Raw genomic sequence first — 25,927 nt, 5'->3', positions numbered from 1 at the left:
CCAGTAACAGAAGGTTTGACAACCGGTAGATTAAAGGCAGAGCCAAAAGCGACGGAAGGATTTTTAAAATACAAGTTGCGACTTGGAATGCATGGCCTGAAAGGGTGAAAGCAAATGTAACTTTCAAAAGTAATTAGCTAAAAACTTGAAGGGAAAAACATTACAATTTTTTTTTTAAATTTAGAGTACCCAATAATTTTTTTCCAATTAAGGGCAATTTAGCATGGCCAATCCACCTACCCTGCACATTTTTGGGTTGTGGGGGCGAAAAACATACAAACATGGGGAGAATGTGCAAACTCCAGATGGAAAGTGACCCAGAGCCGGGATCAAACCTGGGACCTCGGCGCCGTGAGTCAGCAGTGCTAACCACTGCACCCTGTGCTGCCCAAAACATTACAATAATAATAACAATCTTTATTGCCACAAGTAGACTTGCATTAACACTGCAATTAAGTTACTGTGAAAAGCCCCTACGCTATGGAGGAAGAGCAGGGGAGTGGGATTAGTATGGATTGCCCTACAAAGAGCACAGGCTGAATTACGTTTTGCACTGTTTCATTCCAGTGAAACCAATTATTTTAATAAACTTAGGATAACCAGGTTTAATAAACCTCGCTAAGCAGGTTCAAGATAGGATATGTTAGTTTGCACTTCTGCCATTTATTTTAAATTATAAACGTAAATATTTGCTGGTAATATCTCTTCAGTTTTGAGAGATTACGTTTTGCCATTAGTTTTACTTTCGGAATGAAAATGGAAGTATATAGAATAAGAATTCCAATTCTATCACAAAATACAAATTGTCCCATTGAGGTTAAACTGCTGTCATATTTGTTACAGTTATGAAAAGGGTTGAGATATTAATATTGGTTTATTGATGCCAGGCTTCTGGTGCCAACCTAAACTGATTCCAGTTTATTTCATGGGGTAAAGCTGTCGCTTTGGTTGCAATTGGAATTATGTTCAATATGTATGTGAAATTGTGCTGATTAGATTATAATTCAAATTTCCACACACAATCACAAATGTATCATTTTTTTGTTGATCAGTACAATTGTGCAATGCAATAGAATGTAATTGTTTCTTTTTGTTACGCTTCCATTAAAATAAACTCCTTGATGTATTTAAGAGGGATAGCCTGGTGCAGTTTTATAACTGAAATAGGTTTAAATAAAGAATAAAGAAAGAAAAATCACCAACGGTAGTTATCGTTACTAAGAATGACCAATCTTCTGCCTTAAATTCACTGCAAGTGACTTAAAAGAGCTATACTAAACCATTTAATGATTTAATTAGTGTAATTTTCTGTGAACATTAAACATTTCTGAGATGCAAACTACTTTCTATATGTCCTACTAGTGCTAGTGTATTTGGGAGTGGCCGGGACAAAATTTAAAGAGCCTTCCAAAATCAACATAATCTCAATTGTGACAAATTGGGAGGCGATGATGGAGCATTTTGTGGGCGGGGTCTAATTTAGGCAAACTGGATTTGAAAATCCATTTAAACGATTGTGGAAAGCATGAGCACTAGTGTTTAAGCATAGCTCACTTAATGTTTCAAATTCTGCAATCTTCTGGTTGAGCTAAGTGCACTGGAATCCAGGTGCAAAGGCTAGCAGAAACTCTACCTCATGTTTGTATCTAACGGTGATTATTTTAATGGTAACTTTAAGAAGCCTGCTAATCCTTGACTTAAAAGTCTATTAATTGATCCTTTGCTTCCTTGCAGTGGATAGATTATTAGTACCTGCAAATAGAGAGCACATGTCTTTGGAAGTGCAACTCAAAGAGTTGCTAGACAAACTGGACATGACATGTGCAATGAAATCCTGTGGGGCCAGATCCAGACGTGCCAAGTTATTGCGGAAAGAAATTAATAATATCCGCTTACGGTTAAGCCACCAGAAGGCTCAGAGCGAACAGCTACAGACTGAAAGCAGCGTCATTGACGAAGGGGGAAAAACAGAACATGATGGTGAGTAATACAGTGATGTTCAAATCTGGGAAATTAATTAACAAAATAAAATTTCAATGTGCTAGGTTTTCTTGCACCCTTTTATCTAACTATTTTGTGATAGTATTGTTTTACATGTGCAAACACTATTTAACTGAATAACTGATACAGGTCTTGTACGGTAGAAGAGTGATAGTACTGTTAAACTACTGGTAGTTATTTTAAATATTTTATTAAATATTGTATGTACTGTTTCAGGTGATTCAAAGTCTTCAGTGCCACCGACTCTTGAGCCATCTGATTCTTTGCCTCTTCTGCCATCTTCAGAAACTCCATCCGAACCACCTACCCTCAAACCAATAGAACCTAGCACTGACCAGAGTAGACTGCACAAAAGAGTTAAGTTTGACAGTGAAGTGAGTAGTGCTTCCCTGCACAATGTTACAATGAATGGACATACGACAGATGACCTGAGTAATGGTGATGTCAGTAACTCAAAAACTACTGTGGTTGATTCGTCAGTTGATATTGGTAGGCATACCTCTGTTCATTTCCGAAAACCCCAAAGTGTGAACCCTCAAAAACAAACAAAAAATGCAGACACTCAACCACTTCAGCTTGGAACAAAAACCTTCTTATCCGTGGTAATTCCCAGACTAGAGACCCTGTTGCAGCCAAGGAAGAGATCACGTAGTTTGTGTGGTGACTCTGAGGGAGATGGTGAAAAATTGCCTCTCAAAAAACCTGACCTAGGTAAATATTTGGAAATCTTAAGAATTCTTGCTGTTTGAATATTTTAAACATTGCTATTTTGAATATTTTATCAATCGAAGATGGGTTTTTTTATGACCTCACAGTATATACACACAACTATTGCCTGAAAGTGATGGTTTTTTTAAAAAGTAGTCTTTTCACCGTCAAAATTATCTCTGAAGCCCAAAGCACCATTAAGAACAGAACAAAGAACAATACAGCACAGGAACAGGTCCTTCGGCCCTCCAAGCCTGTGCCGATCACGTGTCCTATCTAGACCATCCGCCTGTATCCCTCTACCCCGTTTGTTCATGTGCCTATCCAGATAAGTCTTAAAGGTTGCTAACGTATTTGCCTCAACCACCTCACTTGGCAGTGCATTCCAGGCCACCACCGCCCTCTGTGTAAAAACAAAACCTCCCCTGCACGTCTCCACTGAACGTTTCCCTCCTCACCTTGAACTTGTGCCCCTCGTATTTATCATTTCCGCCCTGGGAAAAAGCCTCCCAACTGGTCACCCTATCTATACCCCTAATAATTTTATTAACTTCTATCAGGTCACCCCTCAGCCTCCGCGTCACCAGCGAGAACAATCCCAATTTATTCAATCTCTCCTCATAGCTAATACCCTCCATACCAGGCAACATCCTGGTAAACCTATTCTGTACTCTCTCTAAAGCCTCCACATCCTTCTGGTAGTGCGGTGACCAGAATTGGACACATTATTCCAAATGTGGCCTAACTAACGTTCTATATAATTGTAACATAATTTTCGAGCTTTTATATTCGATACCCCGTCCTAGGAAGACAAGCATGCCATATGCTTTCTTTACCACCATTTCCACCTGTGCTGCCACTTTTAAGGATCTGTGGACCTGCACGCTCAGATCTCTGTGTCTCTATGCTCCTGATGGTTCTGCCACTTATTTTATAGCTCCCACCTGAATTGGATCTACCAAAATGCATCACCTCGCATTTGTCCGAGTTAAATTCCATCTGCCATTTCTCTGCCCAATTTTGCAGCCTATCTATATCCTGTTGTATTCTCTAACAATCTTCATCATTATCTGCAACTCCTGCAATCTTAGTATCATCCGCAAACTTGCGAAGCAGATCCGCTCCATTTTCTTCCAAGGCATTTATATATATATATATTACAAAGAGCAGAGGTCCCATTACTGATTGCTGCGGAGCACCACTAGTTACAGACCTCCATTCGGAAAAACACCCTTCCATTGCTGCCCTCTGTCTTCTATGGCCAAGCCAGTTCTGGATCCATCCAGCTAGTTCATGTGATCTAATTTTTTGCACCAGCCTGCCATGAGGAACTTTATCAAATGATTTACTAAAGTCCATGAAGACAACATCCACAGCCCTTCCCTTGTCAATCGTTTTTGTAACCTCAAAAAATTTAATCAAATTAGTAAGACAAGACCTCCCTCGTACAAAACTATGCTGTCTGTCACTAATAAGACCATTCACTTCCAAATGTGCATAGATTCTACAGAGAATCTTTTCCAACAATTTCACTATCACTGACGTCAAGCTCACTGGCCTAAAGTTACCCTTTTTCCCTTACAACCCTTCTTAAATAACGGTACAACATTGGCTATCCTCCAATCCTGGTTTAGCACAGTGGCTAAAACAGCTGGCATGTCTAGCAGCGCGGGTTCAATTTCCGTACCGGCCTCCAGGAACAGACGCCGGAATGTGGCAACTAGGCGCTTTTCACAGTAACTTCATTGAAGCCTACTTGTGACAATAAGCGATATTATTATTATCATCCTCTGGGATCTCAATTGTGACCATGAGGACACAAAGCTTTCTGTCAGAGGCTCAAAAATTTCATCTCTTGTCTCCCTCAGTAATCTGGGATAGATGCTAACTGGCCCTGGGGATTTCTACCTTAATGCTTTTTAACACACCTAACACTTCCTCTGTCGTAATAACGACATGTTATATTCACCACAGTTCTAAAATGTTTACACATCCCTCTGAGACACCACCAATCATCCGTTGTGAATACCAATGCAAAATACCCATTAAGGACCTCACCTACTTCCTCTGGTTCTACACATAAATTCCCTCCTTTGTCCTTGAGTGGAACAACTCTTTCTCTCGCTTCCCTCTTGTTCCTAATATACATATTAAATGCCTTGGGATTCTCCTTAATCCTGTCTGCCAAGGACATTTCGTGACTCCTTTTTGACCTCCTAACTTCCTGCTTGACCTCTTTTCTACTTTACTTGTATTCCTCAATTACTTTATCTGTTTTTAGTTGCCTGTACCTCACATATGCATCTTTTTTCTTTTTGACAAGATTCTCAGTTTCCCTGGTCATCCACGGTTCCTGAATCCTGCCTTTCCTGTCCTTCCTTTTTTACCGGTACATGCCTGTCCTGCACTCCCATCAACTGCTCCTTAAAAGACTCCCACATGCCAAATGTGGATTTGCCCTCAAACAGCCCCTCCCAAACAACAGCCTCCAAATCCTGCCTAATCTGGTTGTAGTTAGCCTTCTCCCAATTTAGCACTTTAACCCTAGGACAACACTCGCCCTTTTCCATGAGTATCCGAAAGCTTACGAAATAGTGGTCACTGTTCACCACATGTTCTCCCACTGCAACTTTGATGACCTGGCTGGGCTCGTTCCCTAGTACTAGATCCAGTATAGCCCCCTCTCTAGTCGGACTATCCACATATTGTTGCAAAAAAGCCTTTTTGGACACAGTTAACAAATTCCTCTCCATCTAGACCCCTAGCCCTAAGGGATTTCCAGTAAATATGAGGAAAATTAAAGTTTCCCACTACAACAACCCTATTATTTCTACATCTATCCAGAATCTGCGTACATATCTGTTCTTCAACTTCCCGTGGGCTGTTGGGAGTTTATCATTTTTGCCCTGAATGTGAAAAAATCCGGGCCCAATGACCTTTTCAACATGCTGCCATTCCTAAATGAAAAATACTGTAGGTACTAAAAACCTGAAATAAAAACAGGAAATGTTGGAAGGACTCAGCAAGTCAGGCAGGTGCCGAGAATGAACCCGCTATCTAACAGGGGACTACCTTTTTTTTGGTATCGTTGGAACGCCCCACTGAGGCCGCACTTACATAATTTCCTGCAGTTGCAGGAAGAACGCAGATAGTGGTGCCATTTTTAAATGCTGCCACGATCTTTCTAACCCCCAGTTCCTCCACCATGGCCTCCGGTTCCCTTCTCTCTTTCCCCCCCCCCCCACTTCCCCAACTTACCTCTTAATGGGGTCCTCAAGCCACTCACCCCACCTCCTAAAGGCAGGGCACCCCCAGACTCAATCCCTGGACACCTTGGTACTGGCACCTTAGGAGTGCAAGAGTACTACCCTACCCAGAGCTTGCCATTCCAATGGTCTGGGAGAACCCCCCATCCCCCATTCTAGGTGCCGTTACACATGTGTGGACCAGTGCTAAATAGCGCTATAGCGAGGTCTTGCAGATGAGACCATTAGTTCTCGGGCCTCGGGAGATTCCGGCATAGACATATTTAAATGAGCCTAATGGCTCACTTAAATATTTTAATCTGTTGGGCGAGAACCAAATTGTGCTGTCTTGCGTGATCTTGTGAGGCGTTCTGAGTGTAGTAAATCTATTGAGAGGCCTCTGGCGAGATTTAGCGGCCTCGCTGCGTCACCAAGTTAGGCACGACGAGGCCTGTAAACTCGGTTTCTTCCTTCACTGTTGCTGCCTGACCTGCTCTAAGTATTTTCATAATTTAATTTTAACTCTGTCAATTCCTCCTCCTTCCAAAAAAAATGTAGTTTTCTTTGCAATCTTCCTTCATGCTCTTATCGTAAGAGGTTGTATTTTTTTTAAAAAGCCAATAATCTTGAAAAACAATATCAAAACACTGAAGGTGTATAGAAATTCACGATTTGTAAAATCTATTTGGCAGACTTTCCGTGCTAGACTGTTGAAATATGTTACAGGTCTTGTTTATGCAAGCATGGGGCTCCTACATTATTTCACCAACAATTGGTGTAATTCCAGCTGCATACTCTTCCAGCATGGTCAGAGGCCCAAAATGGGTCCTAAATGTATTCTTGATGTCAAATTTCAGCTTAATCTCACTTTCTTAGAAGTATTTTCTTTTTTGCTCCGGAGTTGCACAAGGTCCAATTAGTTTTAATGAGTAAGCAATGAGGTTGTGTGTTGTACTGATAATTTTACTGAATATACAACTAGCTCCATATGTGTTCTATTATTCTGGGGAGATGGTGATGCGGTATTGTCATGGGCCTGGTAATCCAGAGATCCAGGGTAATGCTCTGGGGACTGGGCTTGAAACCCACCACAGCAGATGGTGGAATTTCAATTCAATTCAAAATCTAATAACGACCGTTGCCAATTGTTGTACAAAATTCCATCTGGTTCACTAATGTCCTTTAGAGAAGGAAATCTGCCATCCGTACTTTTTTTTACTCGTTCATGGGAGATGGGTATCGCTCGTTGGGCCACCATTTGTTGCCCATCCCTAATCACTCTTGAACTGAGTGGTTTGCGATGCCATTTCAGAGGGCATTTAAGAGTCAACCGCATTGTGTGGGTCTGGAGTCACATATAGGCCAGACCAGGTAAGGATGGCAGATTTCCTTTCCTAAAGGACATTAGTTAACCAGATGGGTTTTTACGACAATCAGTAATGGTTTCATGGTCATCATTAGACGTTTAATTCCAGATTTTGTTATTGAATTCAAATTTCACCATTTGCCATGGTGGAATTCCAACCCAGGATCCCTGAGAAATTACCCTGGGCCGCTAAATTACTAATCCAGTGACAATACCACTATGCCACCGCCTCCCCATGATCTGGTCTACCTGCGACTCCAGACTCTCAGTAATGTGGTTGATTCTTAACTGCCATCTGAAGAAAGCCACTCCGTTCAAGGGCAATTAGAGATGGTCAACAAATGCTGGCCTTTCTAGTAACACCTGCACCCCATGCAAGAATAAATTTATTCCCCTTCCGCAGGCTCACTTTTCTACCTTAGTCACTAACTGTCTGTTGTGAGACCAGTTTTGTTCAAAACCTTTTCAGTTGATAACCTGCCTTTTTTTACTATGACTAATATGAATTGGTGTATAATTGATTTGAAGAAGCAACTAAATAAGTTTTTGGAAAACGAAGGAAATTAGAGTAGTTGGGATTGAGATTTATAGGAAAAGAGATATATTCATTGGACATAATGACCGTTTTCTGTTCCCTCAAAAGAAAATCAATACTGTATGAAGCAATAAATATTTTCTACTGCAATAAATCTTTGGTCAGTGTTAGTCATACAATTCAAGTTCTCATTATTTAATTAATTTGACAAATGTTTGAGTCTCTCGTTGCTCAAACAAAATTTCAGTCCAGGAACTGATGAAGACTTGAAATATTAAACTAAGTTTTTTAATTTTATGTTTAACCAATTTTATTTCTCTAGCATTATCTGATGGACTTGATAATGAAGAAAAACCAGAGACCACACAAACCAATGCAACTGATCATCACCGTCGCCGTTGTGCATCAGAATCAAGTATCTGCACCAGTGTCAGTGTCGTTTCCAACCATTCAAGGTAACTATATTACTACATAAGGCTGCAAAGAGACATTGATAGGTTGCAGAGCTGGGTCGAAAAATGGCAGATGGAGTTTAACCCTGAAAAGTGCGAGGTGATTCATTTTGGTAGAAAAAATTTGAATGCAGATTACAGGGTCAACGGCAGGGTTCTTAGGAATGTAGAGGAACAGAGAGATCTTGGGGTTTATGTCCACAGATGTCTGAAGGTTGCCACTCAAGTGGATAGTGCCTTGAAGAAGGCTTATAGTGTGTTAGCGTTTATTAACAAGGGGCTTGAGTTTAGGAGCCACGGAGTTATGCTGCAGCTATACATGGTGAGACCACATTTGGAGTATTGTGTGCAGTTCTGGTCACCTCATTATAGGAAGGATGTGGAAGCATTGGAAAGGGTGCAAAGGAGATTTACCAGGATGATGCCTGGTTTGCAGGATAGGTCTTATCAGGAAAGGTTGAGGGAGCTAGGGCTTTTCTCTTTGGAGCGGAGGAGGATGAGAGGCGACTTAAGAGGTTTATAAGATGATATGGGGGATAGATAGAGTGGACGTTCAGAGACTATTTCCTCGGGTGGATGTAGCTGTTACAAGGGGGCATAACTATAAGATTCAGTGTGGGAGATATAGGAGGGATATCCGAGGTAGGTTCTTTACTCGGAGAGTGGTTAGGGTGTGGAATGGACTGCCTGCTGTGATAGTGTAGTCCGACACTTTAGGAACTTTCAGGCGGTTATTGGATAGGCACATTGAGCACACCAGAATGACAGGGAGTGCGATAGCTTGATCTTGGTTTCGGACAGTGCTCGACACAACACCGAGGGCCGAAGGGCCTGTTCTGTGCTGTACTGTTCTATGTTCTAAAAGGCGTTTATGTAAATTTTAGGAGGAATGGAGAAATTATTTGTTCAATGCGGAATTGAATATAAAAATGTAGTATTTTGATTGATTTAAGTCAATTTAGACTTGTTTTATGAAATTGAATATTTTACATTGGATATTTTACTTTTTTTTCTTGCAGCATATTTGCTAATGAGCTAATATAATTTGAGGCAGTCCTTCAAAAGATGGGGAATCATAGACAATTATATATTATACTTTAATATATGGATTGTATGATTAAAATATTCCAGCCCCTAAGCAAATATGCCATCAATAGCAGCAGGGAGGCTTGAAGGCTGGTATAACATGCTGCTAGTTTGATAAATAGGAGGAAAATAGAATGCTGATAAAGAAGTTTTAGAATTAAGCATTTCAACAATAATTACCTCATGAGGTTTACTGTGGCATTTGAGTAGACAGAATGAGATAATTCAAAATATGACTCAGCTACCAGTAGCCAATTTGTGCAGATATATATCAGGAAATTGAATTTTAAATAGAGATATACAAATTTAAAAAGAAAATTTGCTCATGGAATGTGGCAAGTGCTTTTATTTCTATGTAATAAATCTGGCTTATTATAAAATTGTTGCAGCACTTTTTTTTCATTTAAACAGAGAAGAGAAAAAAAAACAACACCTTTCACCACCTCTGGACATCCCGAAGCACTGAGTCAATCAAGTACTTTTGGCGTGTAGCAACTGTTGCAATGTAGGAAACGGGGCTGCCAATTCCCGCACAACCAACTCCCACAAACAGCAGTATAATAAAGACCAGATAATCTGTTTCTGTGATGTTCATTGAGGGATAAATGTTAGCCAGGATACTGGGATAACGCCCTTGTTCCTCAAAATAGTATCATGGTAACATATCTGTTACAACTACCTGATGGGGAAAATGGGGCCTCAGTTTAAAATCTCACTTGAAATGCACCACCTCTGACGTCCGCTTTCCTTCAGTATTGCACAGGAGTGTCAGACTTGATTTTTGTGCTCAGTCCCGGAGTAGGGCCCACTACCTTCTGGGTCAGGCGAGAGTGCTACCATAGAATCCCTACAGTGCAGAAGAAGGCCATTCGGCCCGTCGAGACTGAACTGACCTTTGGAAATCACACCCTCCCTTGGTCCACAACCCCACCCTATCCCAGTAAACCAGCTAACTTTTTGGGCATGAAGGGACAATTTAGCACAGCTAATCCACCTAACCTGCACATCTTTGGCCTGTGGGAGGAAACCGGAGCACCTGGAGGAAACCAACGCAGACAATTGGATAAAGTGCAAACTCCACACAGACAACCTGGGTCCCTGGTGCTGTGAGGCAGCAGTGCTAACCACTGTGCCACCATGCCGCCTGAACCTATATTACAATAGTATAAAAGAGAAATACTGCGGATGCTGGAAATCCAAAAATAAAAATGAAGTGCTGAAAATACTCAGCAGCTTCTGTGGTGAGAGAAACAGTTTACGTTTCAAGTGGAATATGACTTCAGATCCTATATTACATTTAATGTTGAGGTTGTCAATATGTGCTAGTAAAATTTTAAATATAGACTTTTCAGGATGTTACTATTTATTTACTGGTGAGATTTAAAAAAAATCTTGCTCCTCCAGTTTAGCTGGAGAAATGGCATCATTTCACCCATTTTCCTATTTTCTTTCACTAAACATGGGCATTTAAAAATATTGCATCATTTCTCATTACACAATTTGAGCGTATTTACAACGAAAATATTTGTGAGATTTCTTTTTCTCTTTTCAGCACAATCAGCCTTCCAAAATGTGGCAAAGGAAAACCAGCATTAGCTCGAAGAAACCCCTCAGAAGACAGAAATGAGTTGATTGCTTGCATTGAAAATGGTAATTTTGCCAAAGCAGCTAGAATTGCAGCAGGTAAATGATAGAGTTGCGCTAAGATTTTCTCATCGTTCAAAGATGGATTAATTAAACTATGATATGTCAGTTAATTTTATATATTTGTGTTTTCTATATTGATAACATCAGGAAATGTAAAAATGCTAGTTTGTTTTGTATATGTAAACATATGGCATAACATATTCGTGGATGTTGATTACCTTATGCTTAGACAGATTAGTTTGCTCAAAGAAAGTAATTGTGTTTTATGAACTTTAGAAACAAATTAAGAAATGATTGAAAAAGTGTTTGCTACATTAAAGGAGTTATTGAAAATTGTTATCCATATTAAATTCTTAAATTTTGCTTATCATTACAGTTAGTATCAAGAAATGACTGCTGGGCACTTAAATTTTCATGCATCAAAAGTCAATTTTGTCATGTCTGACATGACTGGGTCTTTCATTGCCTTAAAAGTAATGACTCCTCCTCTCTGGAGGTTGGCCCATATTAACAAAATAGATTATAAAAATCATAGAATGATATAACACAGAAAGAGGCTTTAGATCCATTATGTCTGTGCCTCTTTTTTATAGACTAGCAATTAATTCCACTTACCTGGATGTAAAAAATCATAAGTAAAAGATTTTAGTTATTTAGTGTCAGCAATAGGGCAACGTTGGGTTTTATTGTAAGGCAATTGGAGTGCAGGACTAAAGAAGTCTTGCTACGGTTGTACTGGGCTTTGATTAGACCACACCGTGAATACTGTGTGCAGTTTTGGTCTTGTTATTTAAGGAAAGATTTGGTTGTGTTTGAAAGCAGTACAGCAAAGGTTCTCTAGATTGGTCCCTGGGAAATGATGTTCTCTGATTTGAGCCTATCTTCTCTGGAGTTTGGAAGAATAAGAGGTGACGTTTTTAAAAATGCAAGGCATGACAGGTTAGGCACTAAAGTGTTTTCACTGGCTGCTGGGAATCTGAAACATGGGGACACAGGATAAGGGGACTGAGGCATGGAGAAATATCTTTATTGAAATGGTTGTGAATCTATGCAATTCGGTCCCCAGAGGGTTGTCTTTGTTGCATGCATTTAAGGATGAGATAGTCAGAACCGAGGGATATTGAGAGTGTATGGGAAAGTGGAGTTGAAGCTGAAGATCAGCACTGATTGTATTGAATGGTGGAGAGTGCTGAATGGTTCCTCTGATTTATTGCTACTATTTGTGTTTAAACTTCTCCATTCTGTCATATTTGGGTCTGCCGGCAAGGTAATGGTGAAATATTGAATTGTCAACTAAAGTAGGTAGAATTTGAACTGTTTGCTTCTTTATTTAAACCTGTCTGAAGTTTGAAGGAACAAGTTTATTCTTTGCGACTGAAGAAATACATGCCTTTAGTTATTATAGAATGTTGTTTTTCTAGAGGTTGGCCAAAACCGTATGTGGAATTCTGCAGATTCCAGTTCTGCTTTGGAGCCCTTAAAATTGATTTGGGCGAAGTGTAGTGGGTATCCATCATATCCAGCATTGGTGAGTAAAACGTCATGGTATTTATTGTAGTGACCAAGGAGAAATAAAACTGAAAATGAGTAAAACTTGAAAATGCATTATAGTCCATTGTATATGGGTTCCAAAACAGCATGTCAGACTGGTTGGATATAGGTTTAAGATAGTTTTTGCTTTTGCACGATACCTTGGTGCTTCCCAGATGCAACAATATGATATTTAATACCTTCCACTTAGAAACAGATTGGAAAGGTGGCTCACTCCGTTGTCTTGCACTTCACCTCAGATCCGGTAATTGTGGAACACAGAAGTTTGGCAGTAAGTTCACCTTTCGAGTGGACATGTGTGGCATAGAAGAGCATGGGGAAAATAAAAGTGATATTTTGATGCAAAATTAACACATTGATGTAGTGATCAGAATTTATTTAAGCATTTAAACCACAAGTATTAATGACACATTTTTAAAATGACATGAGATATTGATAAACTTGCATTAATCTCAACTACAACAAATGGTCCATAGTGCACAATTTAGAATTATACAAAAACTATTTAGGAGAATACTGAATTTTATCAACGGTCTGTAGAGGAAGATAGTAGCACAGTGACAATGTTGTTGGACCAAAAGCAAGAGGCCTGGACTGACGCTCCAGTGACATAAATTCAAATCCCATTAATTTAAATTCAATTAGTAAATATGAAATAAAATTCTAAGTAACAGTAATAATCATGAAGCTACCAGGTTGATTTGAAAACCCATCTGATTCACTAATGTCCTTTTGGGGAAAAAATCTGCTATCCTTTACTGATCTAGCCTTCACGTGACTGCAGTCCCATAGCAATTGATTGACTCTTAAATGCTCTTTGAGATGGTCTAAACGGGCAATTAGGCTGTGGTGTTCATATCCCAAAGACAATTAAAAAAAAAAAAAAATCAAAGCTTGTATTAGGTATAACAAAAGGTCATTAACTGTTTCAGGACCAGGTTTCCTGGGGCATGCTTTGTAATACAGAACTGTTACTGTTGTTTTATTGATTACATTTCTGTTTTTACACTCAAAAGTTTATGTTTGAACACAATTTGGATTTTGTTTATTGTCACGTGTACCAAGGTACAATGAAAAGTATTTTTCAACAGATCATTAAGTACATGAAAAGAAAAGGAAATAAAAGAAAATACATAATAGGGCAACACAAGATTCACAATGTAACTACATAACACCAGCATCCAGTGAAGCATACAGGGGTGTAATGTCAATGAGGTCAGTCAATAAGAGGGCCGTTTAGGAGTCTGGTAACAGCAGGGAAGTAGCTGCTTTTGCGTGTTCTCCGACTTCTGTATCTCCTGCTCGATGGAAGAAGTTGGAAGAGTGAGTAAGCCGGGTGGGAGGGGTCTTTGATTATGCTGTCCCCAGGCAACAGGAGGTGTAGATGGAGTCAATGGATGGGAAGCAGGTTTGTGTGATGGATTGGGCTGTGTTCACTACTCTCTGATGTGTCTTGCGGTCTTAGGCCGAGCAGTTGCCATACCAGGCTGTGGTGAAGCCAGATAGGATGTTTTCTATGGTGCATCTGTAAAAGTTGGCAAGAGTTAATGTGGACATGCCAAATTTCCTTAGTTTCCTGAGGAAGTATAGGTGCTGTTGTGCTTTCTTGATGGTAGTGTCAATATGGGTGGACCAGGACAGATTTTTGGAGATGTGCACCCCTAGGAATTTGAAACTGCTAACCATCTCCACCTCGGCCCCGTTGATGCTGACAGGGGTGGGTCCAGTACTTTGCATTCTGAAGTCGAGTCTTTTGGTAAGAAATTTAGAGCAGTTACATAATCGGAGATAATCTTAAAGTTTAACAAATTACCCAAATGTTAGCTGAATTGGGTGTCCTGCACAATATAAAATTGTTTGTGAACTGTATGCACACTGGATTGACAAAGATTTTGGGCGGAATTCTCCGCTCCCCACGTGGCATGGGAGAATCGTGGGAGGGCCTCCTGACATTTTTTTGCGCCCCCAGCGATTCTCCCCCCCCCCCCCCGGAAAAATCACCGCTCGCCATTTTTCACGGCGAACGGCGATTCTCCGAGCCCGATGGGCCGAGCGGCCGGCCCTTCACGCCCGTTTCACCACAGCAGCAACCACACCTGGTCGTTGCCGTCGCGAAACGGGCGCCAGATGCCCGTTTGGGGCATCTAGGGGCCCAATTTGGACGGGAGCACCGCGACTGCTCAGGAGGGGACAGGCCCACGATCGATGCCCACCGATCGTCGGGCCAGCGTCCAAAACGGACGCACTCTTTCCCCTCCGCCGCCCGGCAAGATCAAGCTGCCACATCTTGCCGGGCGGCAGTGGAGAAAGATGGCACCGCGCATGCGCGGGTTCGTGCCGTCTGCGCGCTGATGTCATCCGCGCATGCGCGGGTTGGAACCGGCAACCCGCGCATGCGCGGATGACATCAGAAAAGCACCGTTTCTGCGTCATTTACGGCGCAATGAGGTCGTGGCCGGGAACGACGAGGGCCCGCTCCTAGCCCCCTGGGTGGGGGTGAATTAGGTGCGGGCCCCGAGGCCGTCGTGAAGCTCGGCCGATTTCACGATGGCCATCTCGGTTTTTATCGGGAGCGGAGAATACCGCTCTTCATTCTTGAGATGCAAATTTCCAGCTAACCTCTCGCAGTGATACTGAAGACAGCAGTTGAATGAAAACCCACATTTCTGAAAAATAACTTCTGAAGATCGGTTCCAAAGTTTTTAGATCAATCTCAAGATTGACCATCAAAGTTTATTCTAGTTGCATTGTTGAAAGGACCAGATTAAACCTTTCATTCTAATGCAGTGTTAGATGTTTCAAATGTGATGATTTTCTTGCTGGTTTTGTTCAGACTTAAAATTCCACGTGCTTTCTCTTTAACATTTTACTTTATAATGGTGATTCATGGTATTTGAAATCAATTTGTGGTTTGTTTTATTAAAGAAAAATGTTTGGAAAAAGTAACCTTTCCCTCCCTTTTTAATTAGATAATTGATCCAAAGATGTCTCGAAGTGGTTTTCGCCACAATGGAGTGCCTATACCAATACCCCCTCTAGATGTACTGAAAGTGGGAGAGCAAATGCAAAGGAGAGCTGGAGAGAAGCTTTACCTTGTTCTGTTCTTTGATAACAAACGAAGCTGGTAAGTGCACAGTCACTACGAAACCCTTTAGTAAATAACATTTGAACTTTAGCTTTGCCTGTAGTTTAGATCTATAAGAGTTTCTTGTTTGAAATAGTGTTAAATTTCAACCACATCATTTGAGGTGGCTCTTCAAATAAATTAACACACTGGCTGTATTTTACATACTGGAAAAATCTCTCTTTTTCCTCTTGTACAATGTATTAAAAGATTAATGACGGAATAAAGTAAATGAGTTGATGGCGCAAATCATCGTGAATGACTATGATTTAGTGGTCATTACTGAAACATGGTTAAAGGATGGTCACGACTGGGAGTTAAATATCCGAGGGTATCCAACTATTCGAAGGACAGAGTGGATGGTAAGGGAGGTGGTGTAGCTCTGTTAATTTAAGGATGACATCCGGGCAATAGTAAGGGATGACATCGGTGCTGTGGAGGATAAGGTTGAATCCATTTGGGTGGAAATCAGGAATAGTAAGGCGAAAAAGTCACTGATAGGAGTAGTCTATAGGCCACCAAATAGTAACGTTATGGTGGGGCAGGCAATAAACAAAGAAATAACTGATGCATGTAGAAATGGTACAGCAGTTATCATGGGGGATTTTAATCTACATGTCGATTGGTTTAACCAGGTCGGTCAATGCAGCCTTGAGGAGTTTATAGAATGTATCCGCGACAGTTTCCTAGAAAGTATGTAATGGAAACTACGAGGGAACAAGTGGTCCTAGATCTTGTTCTGTGTAATGAGACAGGATTGATTCATGATCTCATAGTTAGGGATCCTCTCAGAAGGAGCGATCACAATATGGTGGAATTTAAAATACAGATGGAGGGTGAGAAGGTAAAATCAAATACTAGTGTTTTGTGCTTAAACAAAGGAGACTACAATGGGATGAGAGAAGAACTAGCTAAGGTAGACTGGGAGCAAAGACTTTATGGTGGAACAGTGGAGAACCTTCCAAGCGATTTTTCACAGTGCTCAGCAAAGTTTATGCCAACAAAAAGGAAGGACGGTAGAAAGAGGGAAAACCGACCGTGGATATCTAAGGAAATAAGGGAGAGTATCAAATTGAAGGAAAAAGCATACAAAGTGGCAAAGATTGGTGGAAGACTAGAGGACTGGGAAATCTTTAGGGGGCAACAGAAAGCTACTAAAAAAGCTATAAAGAAGAGTAAAATAGATTATGAGAGTAAACTTGCTCAGAATATAAAAACAGATAGTAAAAGTTTCTACAAATATATAAAACAAAAAAGACTGTCTAAGGTAAATATTGGTCCTTTAGAGGATAAGAAGGGAGTTTTAATAATGGGAGATGAGAAAATGGCTGAAGAACTGAACAGGTTTTTTGGGTCAGTCTTCACAGTGGAAGACACAAATAACATGCCAGTGACTGATAGAAATGAGGCTATGACAGGTGAGGACCTTGAGAGGATTGTTATCACTAAGGAGGTAGTGATGGGCAAGCTAATGGGGCTAAAGGTAGACAAGTCTCCTAGCCCTGATGGGATGCATCCCAGAGTGCTAAAAGAGATGGCTAGGGAAATTGCAAATACACTAGTGATAATTTACGAAAATTCACTGGAGTCTGGGGTGGTCCTGGTGGATTGGAAATTAGCAAATGTGACACCACTATTTAAAAAAGGAGGTAGGCTGAGAGCGGGTAATTATAGGCCAGTGAGCTTAACTTCAGTAGTAGGGAAGATGCTGGAATCTATCATCAAGGAAGAAATAGCGAGGCATCTGGATAGAAATTGTCCCATTGGGCAAACACAGCATGGGTTCATAAAGGGCAGGTCGTGCCTAACTAATTTAGTGGAATTTTTTGAGGACATTACCAGTGCAGTAGATGCCGGGGAGCCAATGGATGTGGTATATCTGGATTTCCAGAAAGCCTTTGATAAGGTGCCACACAAAAGGTTGCTGCATAAGATAAAGATGCATGGCATTAAGGGTAAAGTAGTAGCATGGATAGAGGATTGGTTAATTAATAGAAAGCAAAGAGTGGGGATTAATGGGTGTTTCTCTGGTTGGCAATCAGTAGCTAGTGGTGTCCCTCAGGGATCCGTGTTGGGCCCACAATTGTTCACAATTTACATAGATGATTTGGAGTTGGGGACCAAGGGCAATGTGTCCAAGTTTGCAGAAGACACTAAGATGAGTGGTAAAGCGAAAAATGCAGACGATACTGGAAGTCTGCAGAGGGATTTGGATAGGTTAAGTGAATGGGCTAGGGTCTGGCAGATGGAGTACAATGTTGACAAATGTGAGGTTATCCATTTTGGTAGGAATAACAGCAAACGGGATTATTATTTAAATGATAAAATAGTAAAGCATGCTGCTGTGCAGAGAGACCTGGGTGTGCTGGTGCATGAGTCGCAAAACGTTGGTTTACAGGTGCAACAGGTGATTAAGAAGGCAAATGGAATTTTGTCCTTCATTGCTGGAGGGATGGGGTTTAAGACTAGGGAGGTTATGCTGCAATTGTATACGGTGTTAGTTCAGGCAACACCTGGAGTATTATGTTCAGTTTTGGTCTCCTTACTTGAGAAAGGACGTACTGGCACTGGAGTGTGTGCAGAGGAGATTCACTAGGTTAATCCCAGAGCTGAAGGGGTTGGATTACGAGGAGAGGTTGAGTAGACTGGGACTGTACTCGTTGGAATTTAGAAGGATGAGGAGGGATCTTATAGAAACATATAAAATTATGAAGGGAATAGATAGGATAGATGCGGGCAGATTGTTCCCACTGGCGGGTGAAAGCAGAACTAGGGGCCATAGCCTTAAAATAAGGGGAAGTAGATTTAGGACTGAATTTCGGAGGAACTTCTTCACACAAAGGGTTGTGAATCTATGGAATTCCTTGTCCAGTGAAGCAGTAGAGGCTCCTTCATTAAATATTTTTAAGATAAAGATAGATAGTTTTTTGAAGAATAAAGGGATTAAGGGTTATGGTGTTTGGGCCGGAAAGTGGAGCTGATTCCACAAAAGATCAGCCATGATCTCATTGAATGGTGGAGCAGGCTCGAAGGGCCAGATGACCTACTCCTGCTCCTAGTTCTGATGTTCTTATTATAGATTTGTTTCTCTCCCAAGAGTAACTCTCTTGTCTATTCTGGCGCAAGTTACTTTTTTGTTCATTGTAGTACAAGTATTTTGAAAAGAAAGAACTTGCCTTTGTATAGCACTTTTGAAGACCTCTGGGAGGTTATTTCTCCTGGCTAGGGAATCAGGATTTGGGAATGAAAATGAAATTAAATGAACATCACTTATTGTCACAAGTAGGCTTCAAATGAAGTTATTGTGAAAAGCCCCTAGTTGCCACATTCGGGGAGGCTGGTACGGGAATTGAACCGTGCTGCTGGCCTCCCATGGTCTGCTTTAAAAGCCAGCTATTTAGCCCTGTGCTAAACCAGCCCCTAGAGTGAGATGAGAAATTTCTTCATTCAAAGTTGTCAATCTTTGGAATTTTCTATCCCAGAGGCTTGTGAGTGCCACATCATTCACTACATTCAAGGCTAGGACTAATAGCTTTTTGATCTCCGGATTCAGAAATATGGGGAACAGGCAGAAAAGTGGAGTTGTGGTGGAAGATCAACCATTGAATATTGGAGCAGGCACGAGGGCCCACTTTCTGTTCCAATTTCTTAGTATTCTTTTGTATTGAGTGCACAAAAGTAGAACGGAATCTGCAGGAAAAGGAAAAGGTTTTCATCTTTTATAATTTGTTGAATTGTGATGTGCCAGGTAGAAGTAGACTATTTTATGGTGTAATTGATTTCCATTTTTTTGAGTGACATTTATTTGCAAAATGCTAAGCTACAAGTTTTAAAATATGGATCAGATATGTCCATGTTGTAATTTGCTAACCAATATTAAATGTTTATGTAGTCCAGAACACAACTTCAGCAGCTGCCACCTCTGCATTTTAGATCACCCAACTACAAAAGGCAGTAAGGAACAAACTTCTACACAGAGTAGTGTTGCTCGTTCTGAGTTAGTGTGTTTTAACACTCCTCCAACAGAGGAAGTGTGCTTAACACTCGCTTGGCTCTGTTTCTCGTTTCTATGCTCTGGAGTCGCCAGGTGCCGTAAGAGACACCGGCACAAGCATCAAGGTCAAGTTCAAAGCAATAAAGCTATACACCAATTAGTAAGTCCAAACAGTTAGAGTTTATTATAACAATTATAATAAATACTCATGCACACGCTAAAGACTAACTTACTTCTCTACCATTAAACAACTAATACTTATCTAAGAAGGAACAGGCAAGGTCAGGGAACAAGGCCTTCGTTCCGTTCTGGTCTGCAACTTCTTGGTACTACTGGTCGGCACGGGTATGAGTAATGCCTGGGTCAAGGTAGCGATCGTCGTTTTGGCACTTACTTATCGATGGCTGCTGCTCGACGGCTGGTGTAAAAGACAGGATCTGGAGTCGGAGGCCGGAGACAGGAGACCGAACCATGTGCGGGACCTTCTTTATAGGTCCCAGGAGGTCCGTGCCCCTTGGGGCGGGCTTCCTCACCTGCTGGGTATCGATTGGGCCTTTCCCCAATCGATATGATTTGAGCCCCCCTATCCTAGGGTCGTTCCTTGATGGCTGGGGCGGTTCTTAGGACTCATTGTCCTGGTTTCGCTGGCTCCATCGTGTCTGCTTCGCTTTTGAAAGTATCAATAGATACTTGAGTGTATCTATTGTGCCCGGGGTTGTCCCAGTATCACCTCATTAGTATGTAGATGGCTTTCCTATTAACAGCGCTACCTGAACTCTGCAGCTGTCGGGAAACCGGTTTTTGCAAGTGTTCCAATGCTTAAAGCTTCTGCAAGCTGTTTGCTTTTGACCATGTCCGTTTTTCCCTGCACTCTTTGCAGTCTTCCATTTTGTATTCACTGGTGTCCATCTTAGATGGCTACAGTAGAATGGGTGTGCTGGTGCATGACCAACCTCCATAAACCAAGATATCCAAACAATGAACTTCTAAACTGAAGATTTAATTTGCCATGTTGCATTTAATAATTAAAAACGATTTACAATGTAATACACACAATTTGAATAACATAATCGGCATTCAACTATGAAGTCCAACATATTAAAAAATGCACAAAAGCTGTACTTGTAATTGATTGCAAGGGTATACAATAAATTGAATTTCCAAAAGCATTATAAACTGCAGGAACAACCCTTAATTTATGAAGGTCAAATGGATTCCAGATCATTGTTTCCACAGCTTAACTTCCTCAGTATGAAGGGTTTTTTTCCCTTGGGTAACCATTGTGTAAGTTTTGTCACCATCCAAATATGTCCAAACAATGGTAGTATTCTAAGAGTCTTCTGTATCTTCTGTAATTCTGAATACAAAGTTGTGCTCATTGCTCTGGTAATACATAGAATCCCGACAGTGCAGAAGGAGGCTATTCGTCCCATCGAGTCTGCCTGACCCTCCGAAGAGAGTATCCCACCTAGGTCCACTCCCCCGCCCTATCCCCATGACTCCACCTAACCTTCAGACAGGGACAATGTAGCAGTCAATTCACCTAACCTGCACATCTTTGGACTGTGGGTGGAAACCGGAGCTCCAGGAGGAAACTCATGCAGACAAGGGAAGAAAGTGCAAACTCCATACAGTCACCCAAGGCTGGAATTGAACCCAGGTCCCTGTCGCTGAGAAAAAACAGCTGTGTTGTTATACCAGAAAATTGCACAAACATTTTGTATTGTTTAGTGCTGCTCTGATAACTCTGCATATAAATCCACTTTATGAAAGAGTTTTCACCACATTAATCACTCCTTATTTTGTAATGTAGTAGCTGATATCAGCAGGGATAATGGTATGGGGCTATAATTATCCTGGAAGATGTGTTCACAAAAATGACATAACAGCAGATATATTATCTTTTTTAAAATAATGTATTTATTACTTTCAACAGGCAGTGGCTTCCAAAATCCAAAGTGGTTCCTCTTGGTATCGATGAAACCATAGACAAAATAAAAATGATGGAAGGTCGAACTTCTTCCATTCGGAAATCTGTTCGCATTGCTTTTGATCGGGCAATGCTCCATCGAAGCAGAGTCCAAGGTGATCAAACCAGTGACTTGAGTGACATTGACTGAAAATGTCAAGCATGGGACATATACTCATAGATAAAAACCAAGAAAGCTTTACAGAACCATTTATCAGTTCTTAAAGAATGTACTTTCCACTTTTGTCTCAATCATTGTTCCAGTAGTTGTGCTTAGAGAAATTATGGCACCTGCTGATTCACTGCCAGTTGTAATTATGTTTTTCACATGTCATCTTTCTTGTAAACATCCAAATTTTCTGCTATAATTTTTTGTCAGGATTAACTTGTTCATAGTGTTTATAGGTCACAGAAAAAAGCTGTAAATACTTGTACATTGCTGCACACCGTAAATTATTCTGTTAGTCAAAATTGGTTACTGTTTCTGGTACTTTTTTTATATAATCTGAATGTTCTGTAACTTATTAAATAAACAGAAAAAAGCTGATGTAACCAAGTGCCATGCAGCAGGTAATTTTGGTGCAAAATATGCTGAAAAAGGTAATCGTCTAAATCAAGATAATTTTAAATGGTGTGCAATAGAGCAGTAAAATGAGCTTTTGTATTTCTTACCAAAAGAAATTTTGAATCTCAAGTTTGTTATATATTTTAAGTTGGGTTGTGTTTCATAATATTAAAAATCAAGCACATGCTTATCAGAGTAAAGTTTCCCTGCAGTGTACCTCTATCATTCACTCTAGGTTTTATTTTTTTTTAAATCGCTTAAAACAATAATTTTGAACTGGTGCTAACTATAATTGTAATTTCAACCAAAGCATGTGAAAATACTATAGGCATGTATCCCTGTCTTACCCAGAAAGCATAATACTTTCCCTTTTAAAAAACATCACATTATACTGTCAAAAACCATGTGAGGCATTATCGTATCTGATCAGTCTGAAGATGTAAAGAAGAACAAAGTCACTTCACGTATGAATACTTTTCTGTGGATGGGTAAAGAGTGCATCCTATTATCTGTGGTAGGTGGGTGAGTTTTTTTTTTCAACCTGTTTTAAATTTTTCTCCTGTCCATTCTGGCTGAAGACTTGACCTTGAACTTGCTAGCTTAGTGCAATATTAAATGAAGACCTTGCCTTCTGCAACACTGCTTTAAGTTTGATTCAATTCACGGTGCTCAAAAAAAATGATTTACCAAAATATAGCATTATCCTAACAGCATTTAAAGTAATAATTCTTAAATACTTAAAGGTATGTTGAAAGGGAAACTGGTGTGCAGGTTTGATTTTGGGTATTTATGAAATGCAGCTTTTTATGAATTGCCCCCCAAAAGTTGGCATTTACTGCCCAGAATACCTGATTTGCTGGAGTGCTTGTTGTACTAAGTGGTTTTGTAGCCTGTGTATATTGTATATGAATTCACTTCAAACAAACTTGTAACTTTTTTTTACTTTGGGAGGAGTATTTTAATATTACGTTTCTTTTCTGCTGTGATTTAATATGGGACCTGTACACAATTTTTTAAGAACAATTTGTGCCTGCATTTGTGTTTTTTAATTTATTGTAGAAAGTGTACAGATTTGCTTTGTAGTAATTTTTATAAACAGCTGAACTGGTTTGAAACTGAAATTTGTAAAGTGTTATAACTATAGAACAAATGTTTGGTTGACTACAGGCACATCAGTTTAAAACTGTACTTTGGGAAGGAATAAATGTGATGCAATCTGTTGCATATTCCCTAAATTATGCTTTAATGATGTTTTTGTTGTGAGTTGTATGGGATATTTGTGACAAAAATTTGTAATATTCTGCTAACAATAGGGGAGATGGGTAGCTATAGAGTTTTTGAATGTGTTTCCTGTGGTGACATGTTAATTGAGTTATGTTAATTTTTAATTGATAAAAGTTGTGTAAACATTTTCTTTTGGACATAGAGGTAGACGAGGCTACCAAGTATTTCATTTTTTAATCTAATGATTTAAAAATAAAAATACATTTAGATTTTGAGAACCATAAAATAATCACTAGTGATTTGAAGTAAATTAGCATTTTCTCACCTAAATAGGACTAGCTAAATTAGGTCACAAGCTGAAATCATTGTCATTGTCTCAGAATCTTATAAGAATTCTCTAACCTAAAGAAATGAATGGCATTACTTACCATAAAATGTGATAATATGGTGGTCAGTGTCCTAACGACCAGAACAACATTTATAGTTACTAATTTGTAGGTTCTGAAGGTGTCTTTACAGATTAGTAAATGTCAGATCAGATGAATACTGAGGTCACAAATGGGATAGGTCCTGCATTCCCTCCATGGTCCGTACTCAATTGGGGTGACATTCACTTACACAGCGGAAAATCAACCATGGTTCACATTCCAGGTCCTTATCTGATGACATGCTGAAATTGTTATGTATAAATATTAATAGGATTGGGCTCAGCTATACTGCCCAATATTAATAGGATTGGGCTCTGCTCAACTGCCAGATTGGCAGTTAGTGTTTACTTACGCTGATGCATAAATAAAAGGTATGCAAAGAAGAGGGACATGGTGGTGCACTGCTGCCTCACAACGCTAGGGACCCAAGTTCAATACCAGCCTTTGGTAACTTTGTGGAGTTGCACTTTCTCCCTGTGTCTGAGAATTTCTTCCGGATGCTCCAATTTCCTCCATGGATGTTGCAGGCTGTACTGCTAAATTTCTCAAGCAGGGAATCATGAGACCGGACCAACCGAAGAAATTCCGGCTGATTCTGGGAAGCAGGAAATAGATAGTAGTGTAGGTGGGGATGATGCAAAGGCAAGTGCATATTGCAACATTACTGCCATAAAGTTCTTCACTCTGCAGGTATAAAGTGCTGTTCTTGCAGGTTGCTAACAGCAGTGTCCAGGAGAGCAGCTATCCATTCCGTGAGACCCCCGAGGAAATTTAAAAATTGGCAAATCTGGTAATTAGCACTGCATCTGTGCTTCCAGGATTGGTGAATGTATCATTACTGTAGTTTTGCAAAGTGAGTAGGGACTGTTGCTAGTGCCTTTGCATTACTATTGTGCAATTAATGAGTGGCCAAACCTTTTTGAGTGAGATATTGTTTGTCACCTTTGCACAGCGCAGCAGTGTGTCCTGACATGCACGTTTGGAAGATAAGAATTCATAGATAAAATGATCCTGTTTTCATGACCTGCGTTATTTAAATTTGTTAAAGGGTAGCAATTAAAATGTTACGCATTGTGATTGGCAAAGGGAGACACAGCATAAACCAGCTACTTCTACCAAGAGGCAGGTGAAAAATCAGATGAGTTGCCTCAACTGCAATCTGAACACTTAAGATATGCACTGTCCGAGATTATGCAGATGTCTCGCTTTCCCCATTGCCTTTTGGGAGTTGAAGAAAACTTGCAAAAAGTCACCGTAAAAGCAGGCTTAGCAACAGCATCTCTAGCACCAAGGTAACTAATAAGACTCGTGTGAACCGTGGCCATGTGGATTGTTGCTCTACAGGTGCCACTAACTACAGGTCTGAAGATCGATTGCATTGCGAGAGCGAGTTGAGCAAAGTAGAGGACGATTAACCCCATTGAGACAAATAATGAGCCTTTAGAATCTTGTGTGCTCAGTTACAGTATGTGGTGTTGGGGTCCATGCAACAAAGTTTATTGAGATTTTACATGGTATTTTGCAGATTCACCATGGTATGCAGAAATGCGAATAAAGTTGGGGATTTTTGCATTCAAACAACACTGATTCGGAGCAATATAGAAACATTTTTCTGGTTGATAAGTTAAAATGAGGGATTAAATGGAAGTGATGTAGAACAAGACAGTTTAAAAAAAAAAAATCCATGTATGGAAGCTGGAATTCACTGAAACAAATAATAGGATTTATCGATTGGAAAGATGGATGAAAGAAAAAAGATACAGAATAAAACAGGTAAATGTGACTAGGACTATTTGTATGGTATGGACATACTATTTGGGCAAAATAGCCACTTTTGTATTGTAATTTATATTGGGAAATGCAGGAAATAGAACTAATTATTGCCTTCATCTGTAAATCCCTCTACAATCTTACCCATATACATCTGTATCCTCGACCCTGCTGTGCTCCTGATTTTCTATCCACTTTCCTGCTGCTTTACCTTTGGTGGGAAGATCTTAGATCCCTGTTCCATTCCTAAAGCCATAATTTT

At 40.2% G+C, this 25,927-nt stretch overlaps 1 protein-coding gene across 2 annotated transcripts in view; it reads left to right on the top strand.

Moving 5' to 3' along the window:
• The window catches only part of brd1a (bromodomain containing 1a), a 47,678-nt gene extending 24,200 nt beyond the window's left edge, over positions 1 to 23,478 (top strand). For both annotated transcript variants that reach the window (XM_038811417.1, XM_038811416.1), the window contains exons 7-13: positions 1,735 to 1,980; positions 2,218 to 2,712; positions 8,178 to 8,310; positions 10,946 to 11,076; positions 12,462 to 12,568; positions 15,561 to 15,715; positions 21,646 to 23,478. In XM_038811417.1, the coding sequence (XP_038667345.1) occupies positions 1,735 to 1,980; positions 2,218 to 2,712; positions 8,178 to 8,310; positions 10,946 to 11,076; positions 12,462 to 12,568; positions 15,561 to 15,715; positions 21,646 to 21,829 (1,451 nt within the window). In that variant the 3' untranslated portion in view covers positions 21,830 to 23,478. The remainder of the gene's footprint in view (positions 1 to 1,734; positions 1,981 to 2,217; positions 2,713 to 8,177; positions 8,311 to 10,945; positions 11,077 to 12,461; positions 12,569 to 15,560; positions 15,716 to 21,645) is intronic.
• Positions 23,479 to 25,927: the final 2,449 nt, after the last annotated feature.

This window comes from Scyliorhinus canicula, chromosome 11 (genome assembly GCF_902713615.1).
Source record: "Scyliorhinus canicula chromosome 11, sScyCan1.1, whole genome shotgun sequence".
NCBI lineage: Eukaryota > Metazoa > Chordata > Chondrichthyes > Carcharhiniformes > Scyliorhinidae > Scyliorhinus > Scyliorhinus canicula.
Note: the sequence above shows the minus strand (reverse complement) of the source record. Positions and strands in the feature narration are given on the sequence as shown.